The 14428-nt window shown below is 43.2% G+C and overlaps 1 protein-coding gene across 6 annotated transcripts in view; it reads left to right on the forward strand.

Annotated features, from left to right (window-relative positions):
- usp25 (ubiquitin specific peptidase 25) overlaps positions 1 to 14428 on the forward strand; it is a 163174-nt gene that overhangs the window by 92663 nt on the left and 56083 nt on the right. For 3 of the 6 annotated variants that reach the window (XM_048602648.1, XM_048602650.1, XM_048602652.1), the window contains exons 13-17: positions 125 to 292; positions 1315 to 1526; positions 11015 to 11085; positions 11535 to 11763; positions 13339 to 13539. In XM_048602648.1, the coding sequence (XP_048458605.1) occupies positions 125 to 292; positions 1315 to 1526; positions 11015 to 11085; positions 11535 to 11763; positions 13339 to 13539 (881 nt within the window). The remainder of the gene's footprint in view (positions 1 to 124; positions 293 to 1314; positions 1527 to 11014; positions 11086 to 11534; positions 11764 to 13338; positions 13540 to 14428) is intronic. The other 3 variants (XM_048602649.1, XM_048602651.1, XM_048602653.1) reach the window with 1 other exon arrangement.

Here is a 14428-nt window from a genome sequence, read left to right on the forward strand (position 1 = left end):
CTCTCGCTCCCTTTCTCCACTTCTCCCGCTCCCTTTCTCCACTTCTCCCGCTCCCTTTCTCCACTTTTCCCGCTCCCTTTCTCCACTTCTCCCTATTCCATTGCCTCTTTTTATCTCTTCCCAGGTATTTAAGCTATGGTTCAGGTCCCAAGCGATTTCCATTGGCTGATGTTCTCCAATATGCCTTGGAGTTTGCCTCTAGTAAGCCTGTGTGTACATCGCCAGTGGATGATGTTGAAACTGCTCCTCCCAACAGCACCACAGCGCCTCAGACAACAGTGAGGCAAGAGAGGTTTGTATATAAAGCTGGATGTTCTGTATAAATTAGCATTGAGACAAAGAGCATGTGCTAAACCCCTTGCTGCTGAATGTACGACATGTTTTCAGTTTTCACTTTGCTAATACAATGTTAAAAGTACTCAATGTGCTCCTCTTTAAGTAAAGAAAGCATATTGGCACCTCAAGATATGATGCATGTAGAGCAGCAAAGATGGGACATGCATCTATTCTGCTTTCCCCTCCCTTTCTCAGCCATATTGTTCTGTGGATTGTAGAATGAGAGCTGCATTTCAAGGATTAATAATAAATTTTGGGAAAATCAGCCAACTCTAACAGACCAATACCCAAATGTGGAATCAGACAGCAAAAGACTGACATTTACAAGTGTTTTATTGTACATCATGGCTTAGCACAGTTAGTGATGTTTGCAATGCAGAGTGATGCTAACAGAGTGGGTTAAATTCCCACACCAGCTGAGGTTACAATGAAAGACTTTCCTTCTAAATTTCTCCCCTTGCCTGTCATGCAGTGACCCTCAGGTTAAACCACAACCTGTTGTCTCTCTCTGATGAGACAGCAACCCCGTGGTCTGCTAAGACGATGGCAACTTTACCTTTACCTGCTCTCAATCAACTCTGCATCTGATCTGCTTTACCTCTAAAGGGACTTGCACTTAGAGATTTCTTGTGGCACCGTGATAATGTCCTTAACTCTGAGCCAAAAGGTTCAGATCCAACCTGTTCCAGAGATGTTTCATAAAATGTCCAAACATGTTGATTAAAATTATCTAAAGGGATCTGCGCTCCTCACACTTGTCAGATTTCACAAGGACTTTAATAGAGTTTGAATGGTGATATTGCGTATTTCAAGATAAGCCTCAAATTATTTTTCATTTAAGCTAAGGAAGTAGCTGAACTCTTAACAAAGTATCTTCTGGAATGCAGAATCTGCATGGATTTAGTTGTTAAGGATATTTGCAGAAATATTTGAAGAGATTAACTAACGATCCTTGTTTCATTGACCAAAATGTGCCAGTAGCCCAATGGATCAAGGACCCTTGGCAGCCACAGATGCACCCTGCACACCCCCTCTTCAGCGGTCCGTAGTTCACAAACCTTTCACGCAGTCGAGGGTCCCACCAGAAATTCCCATGCATCCTGCACCGCGCCACATCACAGAGGATGAGTTGAGAGTGTTGGAGGGTTGTCTGCATCGCTGGAGGATGGAGGTGGAGAATGACACTAGAGGTATGGCTTCCTTGATCCCCACCCCTGTTCTGAATCTCTCTCCTCTGCGTTACTTCTGAATAAAAATTGCAAAACCGATTGACGTTACATTGTGATAGCTCTGTTGTTCAATGATGTGCTGAGGAGCTTGGAAGGAAGGTAAGGCCCTTGGTTAGATCACCATTCGGTGATTCTGTATGCCTTTAGGTGTTATAAGGAAGGAAGTGCTGCAGTATTTCAGGACCTAGAGATTTTGGAGAAGCACGAAGGTACAGAGTGCATTGTGTTGAGTTTGTAATCTAGAATTCAAATTAATCACAGTAAATTGCAAAATTGTAAATTCAATAATTCTGTCAATTTTCAGACAGCTCTAGAAGATAGCTGTAATACCTGCAAATTGTTGTAAAGACTTGAATAATTCATGAATGCTGTTCATGGACGGGACTTTGCCACTTTTACCCCACTTGACTTACAGTACCCTTGTCCCAAACAGAGTGGTTCTCCAAGAAACTGGAGATGGTCAGTCACATCCAGGGAAAGGAATTCTGGGGATTCCATCACTGCCAGAACTATCACGGCATAGAAGAGAATGCGTGCCTTACCGCCTGCATTACCACAGCCTTACCAATATGGCCCATGTTCCAAAGAAAATAAATTAAAAGCTGGTCTATCAATGTTTTATTATAGTGAGGGTGCAGAAGGAGAAATAGTGTAGATAGTGTAATTGGGGCTGTGCAGTGTGAAGAGTCGAGGGAAATAATGGTCATAGTATTGTGATAAAGTTGTAGCACAGAGTATGTAAACCCTAGAAGCAATTAATGTTCACAAGTTTGATATATTGCAATATAAGCTATCCAGATGTGAAAGTGGTGTCCGAGGATAGAAACAGTTCTGAAGGCAAACTCCGTATTATTGAGGGAAAAAAATCATGACATGAAACCAAATTTCTAAATGGCAGACGAAACATCAGGGCAGATTTAGAAGTCTTCCTTGCTGTATCCAAGAGTACAATGAGGCCAGGAATGTCAGTAAATAATGTCACTGTCAAAACAAAAATGTTTCTGAACTTAACAAATGTAGAGGAATTACCTTCTCATAGAGGCTGAAGTAGCAAAGTTACTGATCTTTTTCCCCTCCCTCTTGGGGTCTGGAGAAGACCAGGGTTTGGTGAAGACCAACGAGAATCTTATAACCAGAATAAGGGGAGATGGTGGTATCATGGTAATATCACTGGACTAGTAATCCAGAACCCCAGGCTACTGCACTGTGGAAATGGGTTAGAATCCCACCACACAGGTGGTAAAATCTGGATCAATAAAAAAAGCATTAAAAAGCTTAAAAGAAATTGAAAGCTAGCCTAATGGCATCTACGAAAAACATCTGGTTCACTAATAATCTTTAGAGAAGTAAGTCTGCTGTCCTTACCTGTACATATCTGGCCTATATGTGACTCCAGAGTGACAGTAATATGCATTTTAGCTGCCCTCTGTACTCGGGCATTTAGGGATGGGCAATAATTTTTTTTAAGAAAACCTGTCAAGATATGTGCAGCTCCAACAATACTCATGAAGTTCAGCACCATTGAGCAGAAGCAAGTTGTTTAATTAGCCTCCCATCCATCACCTTCGAAAATTGGTCCCTTCATCACATATGCACAATGTCAGCAGGGTATACCAAGACTCCTTTGACAAAATTCTCCAAAACCTGCAAACTTTACCAACTGGAAGGACGAAAGTAGCAGATGCATGGGAGCACCACCACCTGCAAAATCCCAACCAAAGCACTCACCATAACAACATGGACTGCAGCAGTTAAAGAAGGCCCCCATCACCACCACCTCGAGGACAGTTTTGGATGAGCAGTGTTGCTGTCCCAGGAGTAGGCCATTCCGCCTCTTCAGCCTGTTGCTCCATTCAGTGAGATCATGGCTGATCTGTGGCCTAACTCAGTAAACCTACCTTTGGCCCATTCCTTTAAGACTTTTGCTTGATAAATATTTATTTGTCTCAGATTTAAAATTAACAATTGATCCAGCATCCACTGCCGTTTGTGGAAGAGAGTACCAAACCTCTCCCACCCATTGTGTGTAGAAGTGCTTCCTAACATCTCTCCTGAATGGTTTGACCCTAATTGTAGAATCATAGAAATGTACTGCACAGAAACAGACCTTTCGGTCCAATTTGTCCATGCTGACCAAATGTCCTAAATAAATCTAGTCCCATTTGCCAGCATTTGTCCCATATCCGTCTAAACCCTTCCTATTCTCAAATCCATCCAGACGCCTTTAAAATGTTATAATTGTACCAGCCTGCACCACTTCCTGTGGCAGCTTATTCCATACATGCACCACTGTCTGTGTGGGAAAAGTTGCCCCTTAGGCGTCTTTTAAATCTTTCCCCTCTCACCGCCACCCGCGCCCCCCCCCCAATAAAAAGAAACCCACTTTGGGGAAAAGAACTTGTCTATTTACACTTTCCAGACTGTACCCCTTAGTTCTAGAATCCCCAACCAGTGGAAATAGTTGATTTTTACCTGCCCTGTCTTCCTGTTAACAACTTGAAGACTTTGATTAGATGGTAGAACAGACAGAACAGACCCTTTGGCCCACCATATTTGTGCCTACAAAATGATGCCATTCTAAACTAACCCCATCTGCCTACACATGGTCTCTATCCCTCTATTTCCTGCCTGCTCAAGCATCCATCCAAATGCCTGTTAAACTTTGCTAATTTATCTGGTTTTACCACCTTGTATGTTGCAGGCATCTACAGCCTGCTGTGTGAAAAAACTTTCCTCTCACATCTCCTTGAAATATTCCTCCTTCACCTTAAACCTATACCCCCTAATATTTGATATTTCCACCCTGGGGGAAAAACGTCTCCAACTATTCATCCTATCCGTGCCTTTTATAATTTTGTATACTTTTATCAGGAAACTCCTCAGCCTTAAATGCTCTAGTGAAAACAATCCAAGTTTGTCAACCTCTCCTTGTAGCTAATATGCTCCAATCCAGGGTCCCGACCTGAAACATCAGCTTTCCTGCTCCTCTGATGCTGTCTGGCCTGCTGTGTTCCTCCAGCTCCACACTGTGTTATCTCTGACTCCAGCATCCGCAGTTCTTGCCATCCTAGTTAACCTCTTTGGCACTCTTTCCAAAGCCTCCACATCCTTCCTTTAGTGTGGCAACCAGAACTGTACACATTACTTCAAATGTGGCCCAGCTAAAGTCTTCTACAGTTAGAACTTGACTTGCCAACTTCTTTACAATACCCCAACCGAAGTATACTGCCTTTATCACCTTGTGGTTGCCATTTAAGGGAGCTGTAAACTAGCTCAACAAGATCCCTCTGTATTTTGATGCTTCTAAGGGTTCTACCATTGAGTGCATCCTTTCTGCTTGCACTTGACCCCCCAAAATCTAACACTTCCTGCTTGTGGCCTGCTTCCACACTGTGGGGATTTGTGATTCTATAGAGGAACATTGCCTGAGGCTCAGTGATTAGCACTGCTGTCTCACGGCGCCAGGGACCCAGGTTTAATTCCAGCCTCAGGCAACTGTGGATTTTGCGCATTCTCCCCGTGTCTGTTGATTTCATCCGGGTGCCCCGGATTCCTGCCACAGTCCAAAGATGTGTAGGTTAGGTAGTTTGGCCATGCTAATTTGCCCATAGTGTCCAGGGATGTGTACGTTAGGTGGTTTAACCATGGGAAATGTAGGGTTGTAGGGTAGGGGGTGGGTCGGTGTGGACTTGTTGGGCCGAACTAAGTGGGCTGTAATTTGCCCTTCTTAAAAAAAAAAGTGACTTGGAATAATGCCATTACAGAGGGATGGACTCCTCTATCTAGGGAATTCTGAAAGATTATAGTTAGGTCATCTATGATGTGCTGTCTGCTTCCTTTTAACACACTCGGATAGAAACTGTCAGGTCCCAGGGATCTGTCAATCCCTAATTTCATTCATTTCCTCACCACTGATGTTTTACTTATTTCCAATGAAAGAATTGAAAAGGCTCAATGAGGATAATGAATAAATGTGGGGTTAACGTTTCAGGTCCGGTGACCCTTCCTCAGAACTCGGGTCATCGGACCCAAAATGTTAACTCTGTTTTCTCCTTCACAGATGCTGCCAGACCTGCTGAGCTTTTCCAGCAACTTTGTTTTTGTTCCTGATTTACAGCGTCTGCAGTTCTTTCGGTTTTTATTTAATGAATGAATGTATTTGGAAAGCTCAGAGTATTGGAGGAGTAACGAGCTTGGCTGATTGAGTAAAGCAATTAAATATAACTCTTTTGGATTTCCCCACAATGAGACAGTTAATTCATGACCTCTCCCATTGGTGCCATAATTTTAATGTCATATTGATTTTTGTGCTACTCATTTGAGAGCAGAAAATCCTGAAAATCCAAAGCTAGAAAACGTTAGCAGTGAACAGTAGGTTTCCCGGGATCTGAAGAAACAAAGAAATACTTGAAATGTGAAGTACATGGCACAACCCCTCGAGCCTGCTCCACTATCCAATATGACCAGACCTGACCTGACTTTGGCCTCAGCTGCACTTTCCTGCCCATTCCCAATAATTGTTGACTCCTCTAATAGAACAAACAGCTTAGTGACTTAAATCAAGGCATTAGTTGGAGCACAAGCATGTTCTGATGGGTGCCAATATGTCTTTAGCCTGTTTCCAGATGGTGATGGACTGGTATTTGTGATTTAATTTTCTTTTGGGAAGGATGTTGGTGCAGGGGAGTGGAACACTTATTTGAATTCAAACTTGAGACAGTCAAGCCGTAGTAACATTTTGATGCTGATTTTGTAGATTTAAGCTGGCAATTGGCATCAGTCCTAACAATCATTAACAGTAACTCCTTTATGTGCTTATTTCTTACACGTTTATTATGTGATGATAGCATTGTGTTGGAATGTAATGTTCTGTCTGCTCAAGTAGCCTGTGAACAATCAGTGTTGAGGCTCGCACACACACACAGTGACCACTGCAATTTCCTGGACAAATGGGTGAAGCGAACAATTTTATTGATTGACTCAGCTACTGAGGTTTTCTGCTCTACCTACAAGATGTGGTCAGTCATGGATGCTGAGAGCATCCCTGATAATTACATCTGCAGGAGGTGTACCCAGCTTCAACTGCTCACTGAATGAATGGGGCAGCTTGAGTGGCAATTGGAGGCACTAAGGAGCACACAAATGTCAGAGAGCATCATAGATAGAAGTAATAGAAACGTGGTCACACCCAAGGTACAGGAAGATGGAGGGTGCCTGCATCTGGGACAGGCAGTCAGTGCAGGAGTCACTTGTAGCTGTCCCCACCCCCCCAGACAAGTATTTTGTTTGGGATACTGATGAGGGGGGTGGCCCATCAGGTGACCGTAGCAACAGTGCCCAAAGCAGTGACACCATGGCTAGCCCTGCCATACAGAGGGAAAGGACAAAGCACAAAGTGATAGTAATTGGAGATGTGATACTCAGGGGCACAAATATGGTGCCAGGATCATGGATATCTCTGAGTGGGATACGGGGCATCCTGAAATGGGAGGGTAAACAGACGAAGTCATTGCCCACGTTGGCACAAGTGACATGAGTGGGAAGAATGACAAGGTTCTGCAACGACAAATCAGGAAGTTGGGTAGTAAACTAAAAAGCAGGACCTCTAGAGTAGCAATCTCTAGATTATTCCCTATGCCACGCCCTACTGAAGCCAGGAATAGAGACTTGGTACAATTGAACACGTGCCTAAAGAGCTGGTGTAGGGGGGAGGGCTTCAGATATGTGGATCATTGGGATATCTTCCAGGGAAGGTGGGACCTGCACAAGAAGGATGGGTTGCACCTAAACAGGAGGGGCACCAATATCCTGGCAGGGAGGCTTGATAGTGCCAATCAGGAGGGTTTCAACTAGTTTGGCAGGGGAGTGGTAACCGAAGCAGCAGGTTAGTAAGTATAGAGAATAAGGAAGAGCTTGAGACTAAGGAAATATAGCAAAGAGAAAGAGAAATCAGGAGGCTTGGACTGTATTTGCTTCAGTGCAAGACGTATAACAGCTAAGACAGATAAATTTAGCGCCTGGGTTAATGCATGCCATTATGATTATGTTGCTACCACGAACACATGGTTGAAAGAAGAAAAGGATTGGCAGCTTAGTGCTCCTGGATATTGATATTTAAGAAGGCAGAGGAGGAAGCAAAAGAGGTGAGGGAGTTGCATTACTGGTTAGGGAACATATCACAGCTGCGCTGAGGGAGGACATCCCTGGAGGTATCTTGCAATGCCGCATTATAGCTAGAGCTCAGGAATAGGAAGGGTACAATCACAATACTGAGTTTGTACTACAGACTTGCCAGCGTGAAATAGACAAAGAGATATGTTGTCAGATCCAGGAAAGATGTGAAAATAATAGGGTTGTTATGGTGGATGATTTTAACTTCCCCATATTGAGTGGGACTCCCTAGTGCCAGGGTTTGGATGGGGAACAATTTGTTAGGTGTGTCCTGGAGGGTTTTTTGAAACAGTATATAGATAGTCCAATGAGGAAGGGGGCCATTCTGCACCTGGTATTGGGAAAGAACCCATCCAGGTGTTCAGAGTTTCAGTGGGGAGTATTTTGGGAATAGTGACCATAATTCTGTATATTTTCTGATACTTATGGATAAGGATAAGAGTAGACCTTGGATGAAGGTATTAAGTTGAGGGAAGGCCAACTCTAACCAAATTAGGCAAGAATTGGACAATGTGGTTTGGGAGCAGCTGTTTGAGGATAAATCCACATCTGATACATGGGAGTCTTTTAAAGACTAGTTGATTAGACAGGCACGTTCCTGTGAAAATGAAGGACAAGAATGGCAGGATTCGGGAACCTTGGATGATGAGGAAATTATCAGCTCAGTCAAAAAAAAGGAAGTGCACCTAAAGTCTAGGGAACTAAAAAACAGGTGACATCTCTAAAGAATATAGTTAAACTAGGAAGGAGCTCAACATGGGGGCTAAAAGAGGCTATGAGATCTCCTCAGCCACCAGGGTTAAGAAGAATCTTAAGCCATTTCATTAATATATTGGGAGCAAAGGGATAAGTGGGGAAAGAGTAGGCCCATTCAAGTATAAAGGAGGGGTTTATGCGTGGAGCCAGAGGAAATGGGTGAGATCCTTAATAAGTACTTTACGACGACATTCGCCAAAAAGAGCGGGACATGAGGGATGTTGAGGTTAGGGAAAGGTGTGTGAATACTCTCAAGCATGTCAGCATAATGAATGAGGAAGTGTTGGGTGCAATACATTAAGGTAGACAAGTCCCCAGGGGCAAATGGAATCTATCCCAGGATACTGTTGGAGGCAAGAAAGGAAATAGCTGGGGCCTTAACAGATACCTTTATATCCTCTTTGGCCTCAGGCGAGGTTCCAGAGGAATGGAGATAATGCAGGTAATCATATGCCGGTGAGCCTGACGTCAGTTGTGGGGAATCTGTTGGCGATGATAATGAGAGACAGGATTTATTCACATCTGGAATCAAATGAACTTGTTAGTGACAGGCAGCGTGGGTTTGTGCGGGGAAGGTCATGTCTCACCAACTTGATTGAGTATTTTTGAGGAGGTGACAAGACTGATTAATGAGGGAAGAACAGTGGATGTTATCTATATTGACTTTGGTAGGCATTTGATAAGATACCTTATGGCAGGCTGGTACAGAAGGTAGAGTCTTGTAGGATCTGGGGTGAGCTGGCTAGCTGGATACAGAACTGCTTGTTCATAGAAGTCAGAGAGTAGTGGTGGAAATGTGCTTTCCACAATGGAGATTAGTGACTAGTTGTGTTCGATAGGGATCAGTGCTGTTACCTTTGTTGTTTGTAATATGTGCAAACGATCTGGAGGAAAATGTGGGTGGTCTGATTACTAAGTTTGCAAATGTCACAAAAATTGGTGGCGTTGCAATAATGCAGCCAGGAAAACTTGTCAAGAGATACAGCAGGATATAGATAAATTGCAGATTTGGGCAGAGATATAGCAGATGAAGTTTAATCCAGACAAATGCGAGGTGATACATTTTTGGAAGATCAAATTCAGGTGTGAAATACAATAAATGGCAGAACCCTTAGGGGCATTGACATACAGAGGGATCAGGGCGTACAGGTCCACAGATCCCTGAAAGTGGCAACACAGATGGATAAGGAGATGTGACTCCAGACCCACAGCAATGTGGTTGACTTTTAACTGCCCTCTGAGCAATTAGGAATGGGCAATAAATGCTGCCTAGCTAGTGACGCCCCTCATCCCATGAATGAATGAATAAAAATAAAAGGTGGTCAAGAAGGCATATAACACGCTTGCCTTCATCAGCCGGGGCATCAAATATAAAAGTTGGCAAGTTATGTTACGGTTGTATAAAACTTTAATTAGGCCACATTTGGAATATTGCGTGCAATTCTAGTCGCCACACTACCAGAAGGACGTGGATGCTTTGGAGAGGGTGCAGAGAACATTTACCAGGAAGTTGCCTGGTCTGAAGGGTTTCAGGCATGTGGAGAGTTTGGATAAACTCATATTGTTTTCATGGGAAAGATAGAGGCTGACAGGTGACCTGATAGACCAACTAGACACCAAGAGGCACAACTAATTCTCACTGGTCTGAATACGCACAGACAAAGAAGGACACAAAATGGGACAGCACGTTCAAAATAGCACAAATCAAACAGAGACATGCCAGGGAATTCCTGGAGGCCTGGCATTCCAACCAGAACTCCATCAACAAACACTTTGAACTGGACCCGATATACAAACCACTGATAAACAGAACCAGAAGTGATGCCAATCACCCCAGCAAACCGAGGCATATAAATAACAAGCGGGACAAGCACCAACACTTCAGAGGCGCACTGCGATCTTACCTAGCAGGGTGACGAAACGTCTGCAACCAAACACACTGGCTTGACGAGCAAGTCTACATCCTCAGAGGGCTACAAAATTATGAGAGGCATAGATATGGTAGATAGTCGAAGGCTTTTCCCAGGGTGGAAAGGTCAACTACAAAAGTGCACAGTTTCAAGGTGAGAGGGGGAAGGTTTAAGGGAGAAGTGTGGGGAAAATTTTTCATGGAGGGTGGTGGGTGCCTGGAATGCACTGCCAGTGGAGGTGGTGGAAGCAGGCATGTTAACAACGTTTAAGACATAATTTGATAGACACATGGACGGGAGGCAAACAGAGGGATAGAAACCACGTATGGGCAATAAGTAGTGGGCTTAAGTAAGGATTAGGAATTGGCACAGGCTTGGTGGGCTGAAGAGCCTGTTCCTGTGCTGTACTATTGTTTATTTTTATTTTTGGCTAGCCATAACTCAGTAGTCAAACCTTGATTCATTTTTAAGCATGTTCTCCAAACTTAGCCAGTTATCATTTTCTTAAATATTTCACAGGCATTGTTCGTGTTTGTTCACATTTCTCACCTTGTCCCTATTGGGGTGTCCTGTTTCAAGGTGCCAGTCTCAATTTTGGGCATTTTTTTCCAGATCTACAAGAGAGCATCGCCAGGCTTCACCGCACAATTGATCTGATGTACACTGACAAGACCATGATGCAGGTAAATCATCAGAGCTGTGTGGTTTTAACTGAGGTTCAGGCCATCTGCTGTTTGAAGAAGTGGGTTGGATAGGTCAGAGCCAACTGCGTTGAGTTGCATTATTCTGCAGGTGGTTTTGTAACCAGCAGGGAAATGCCAAAAGTGGGAACTCTGAAATAAAAGCAGTGGGCTGGTTTGTCACTCTCTCAAGAGAGGATAACATTTTAGCTGCATCTAGTCATTAAAACTGATCTGATGAAATATGAACTGAGTTGAAAAGTGATGTTTTTGAAATTTGTGTGTATTTTGCTGTAAGGTGTCAATTTAAAATAGATTGTTACAATGGAGTGCAGATTTGACAAATTTTAATGCATTTTTGAAGCCACAGCATCAGCTTATGGAGTTTATGCGTACTTACGCTCTTCACTATAGTGAATCTTTATTGACCCAATCTTGCTTTTGTGCTCTAGGTTCCTTACCGATTGCATGCAGTCTTGGTCCATGAAGGTCAGGCTAATGCTGGGCATTACTGGGCCTACATCCATGATCACCACCAAGGGAGGTGGATGAAGTACAACGACATAGCTGTTACCAAATCCTCCTGGGAGGAGCTAGAACGCGATTCCTTTGGAGGTTACAGAAATGCTAGTGCATACTGTTTAATGTACATAAATGACACGGAGCGATATTTAATAGAAGGTACTTTCATTTGCTCCAAACTTGTCTTTTACATGTAATGTGTGTAATATGCGGAAAACCTTTGAGGTGGATTGCTACTTTTTATTTTGAGATGATATGATTTGAGTATCCCTGGCTTCTGTTATGCCTCTGTTTCTGCTCATAGGATCATATAGCACAGAAGAAGGCCAGTCAAACCATTATGAAAGAGTCATAGATTGATACAGGTTTACAGCACAGAAAGAGGCTCTTCTGCCCATCATGTCTGTACCAGTCAAAAACAACCACCAAACTGTTCTAATCCCATTTTTCAGCACTTGACCCATATCCTTATATATCTGGGCATCACATGTCATGAAGGTTTCTGCCTCTACCACCTTTATGGGCAGTGAGTTCCAGATTCCCATCACCCACTGGATAAAAAGAGTTTTTCCTCATATCTTCTCTAAACCTTCTGCCCTTACCTTAAGCCTATGCCCCCGGTCATTAATCCCTCCATGAAAGAGAAAAGTTTCTTCCTATTTATCCTGTCTGTGCTCCTCTCGCCATTAGTCTGATTTCCCCTGATCTTTTCCTACAGTCTGGCACCTGTGTCTTTTTCATGCCTTTATCCAGTTCTCTTTTGAAAGTCACTGTATCCATGAATCTTTCAGGTGATGCATTCCAGATCAAAATAAGTCATTGCCTTAAAAATTTTCTCCTCCCATTCCCCTCTAGCATTTTGCTGATTACCTTAAATTTATATCCTCTGGTGATTGACCACCTGCCAGAACAATATTGCTATTAATATTAATTTCTTCCACCAGCCCTTCTGGAAGAATTAGAAAATAAAGGGGTTGAAGTCATGGTTCAGTTAGACAATGCCCTGGCTAGATCACTCCAGGAATACATTGAGCAATTCTGTGCACCACACCTTAGCTGGGATACATTGACCATAACTTCATAAGATAGGCACAGAAGTAGGTCATTAAGTTCACTTTACCATTCACTGAAATAATGACTGAGTTGATAATCCTCAACTCCCACTTTCCATTTCCCCATAACCCTTGATTCCCTTACAGATTAAAAATTTGTCTATTTTAGCCTTAGCAATCCAGCCTCAACAGCCTTCTGCAGTAAAGAATTCCATAAATGCCCTTTAAGGGAAGACCTTCCTTTTTTAATTCATTCACGGGATGAGGACACCGCTAGGCCAGCATTTCTTATCCGACCGTAATTACCACAGAGGGCTGTTTGAGTCAGCCACATGGGCAGTGGGTCTGGAGTCACATGTAGGCCAGACCAGGTAAGGATCGTAGTTTCCTTCCCTAAAGGACATAAGTGAACCAGACGGGTTTTACCAACAATCGCTAATGGATTTATGGTCATCATAGATTCTTAATTCCAGATATTTATTGAATTCAAATTCCACCATCTGCCATTGCAGGATTTGAACCCAGGTTCCCAGAACTTTATCTGGATCTCTGGATTAACAGCCCAGTGATAATACCACTAGGCCATCGCCTCCCAGATATGCAAATGAATTTTTAAAGCCTGCTTTTTGCTATCTAACGTACAGGTTATATATTTAAACATTCTTCTCCATGGCTGTTGTAGAGGAGTTCGATAAGGAAACTGGTCAGGTATTGACTGGAATGAACACCTTACCATGCGATTTGAAAGAGTATGTAAGGGATGACAACCGAAAGTTTGAGAAGGAGTTGCAAGAATGGGACGCACAGCAGGAGAAAAAAGCCCAACAAGAGAAAATGGAGATACACACTACCCAGCGGGAGCCTCATGGAGCATCTACCTCAGGTGAGCGGTTAAAAATAGTTTGTGTCCTTGTTTGGTCTGCTGAATTGGAATTTTTTCATGTGTATTGACGTAACTTGAATATGTTTTACCAGGTGTCTTGAAGTGCTGTACTGTTACTGTTCTGTAAAAACTGAGCTGTGCAGATCAAAACTATCTTGGGTCCAGTTTCTGTTCTGTGTTAAGTTAGCTGGCTGCAGTAAGGTCTTTAGCACCTGTGAGCTGTTGGGGAAAATTACTGCCAGTGCTGTCACTCCTGATCTCAGCCTATTGTCCATGGTGTGTAGACATCAGGCAACTCCATTGTGTGCATCCATGTGGTGAGAATCAGATGGACTTTGGCTGTAGACCCAACTGTTGGCCTTTTTATCTCAAGAGTTGTTAGAAACTGGAGCTTGTCAGTGCGTGGACTTCATGCAAATGGATGCACTGAACAAGTAGCTAGGTAGGGTCGTGATCTTAGAATGTTACATTGATAGGATGAACATATGGCCCCTCAAGCGTTCACCATTTATTAAAATCATGACTAATCCTCTGCCTCAGTTCTACTTTACCGCTCGCTCCCATTATCCCTTGATTCCTTGAGGGATAAAACATTTGATAATCTCAGCCTACAGTGTGTACTCATTGATGGAGCATCTATAGTCCTGATGAGTAGACACTACCGTAGATTCAAACCCACTGATTGAAAAAATTTCTCCTCCTGGCAGTCCTAAATAATAAACCCCATTTCCGGAGACTGTGCGTCCTTGTACTAGATTTCCCAGTTTCTCTTGGAATAACCCAGTGACAGCAGCAACAACCCTGATGAACGTTCACTTTTCCATTTCCATGGCAAATGTATCCTTCCTTAGACTCGTACAGCATGGAAACAGACTCTTCAGTCCAACTC

This window comes from Rhincodon typus, chromosome 11 (assembly GCF_021869965.1).
Source record: "Rhincodon typus isolate 14 chromosome 11, sRhiTyp1.1, whole genome shotgun sequence".
NCBI classification, from domain to species: Eukaryota; Metazoa; Chordata; class Chondrichthyes; order Orectolobiformes; family Rhincodontidae; genus Rhincodon; species Rhincodon typus.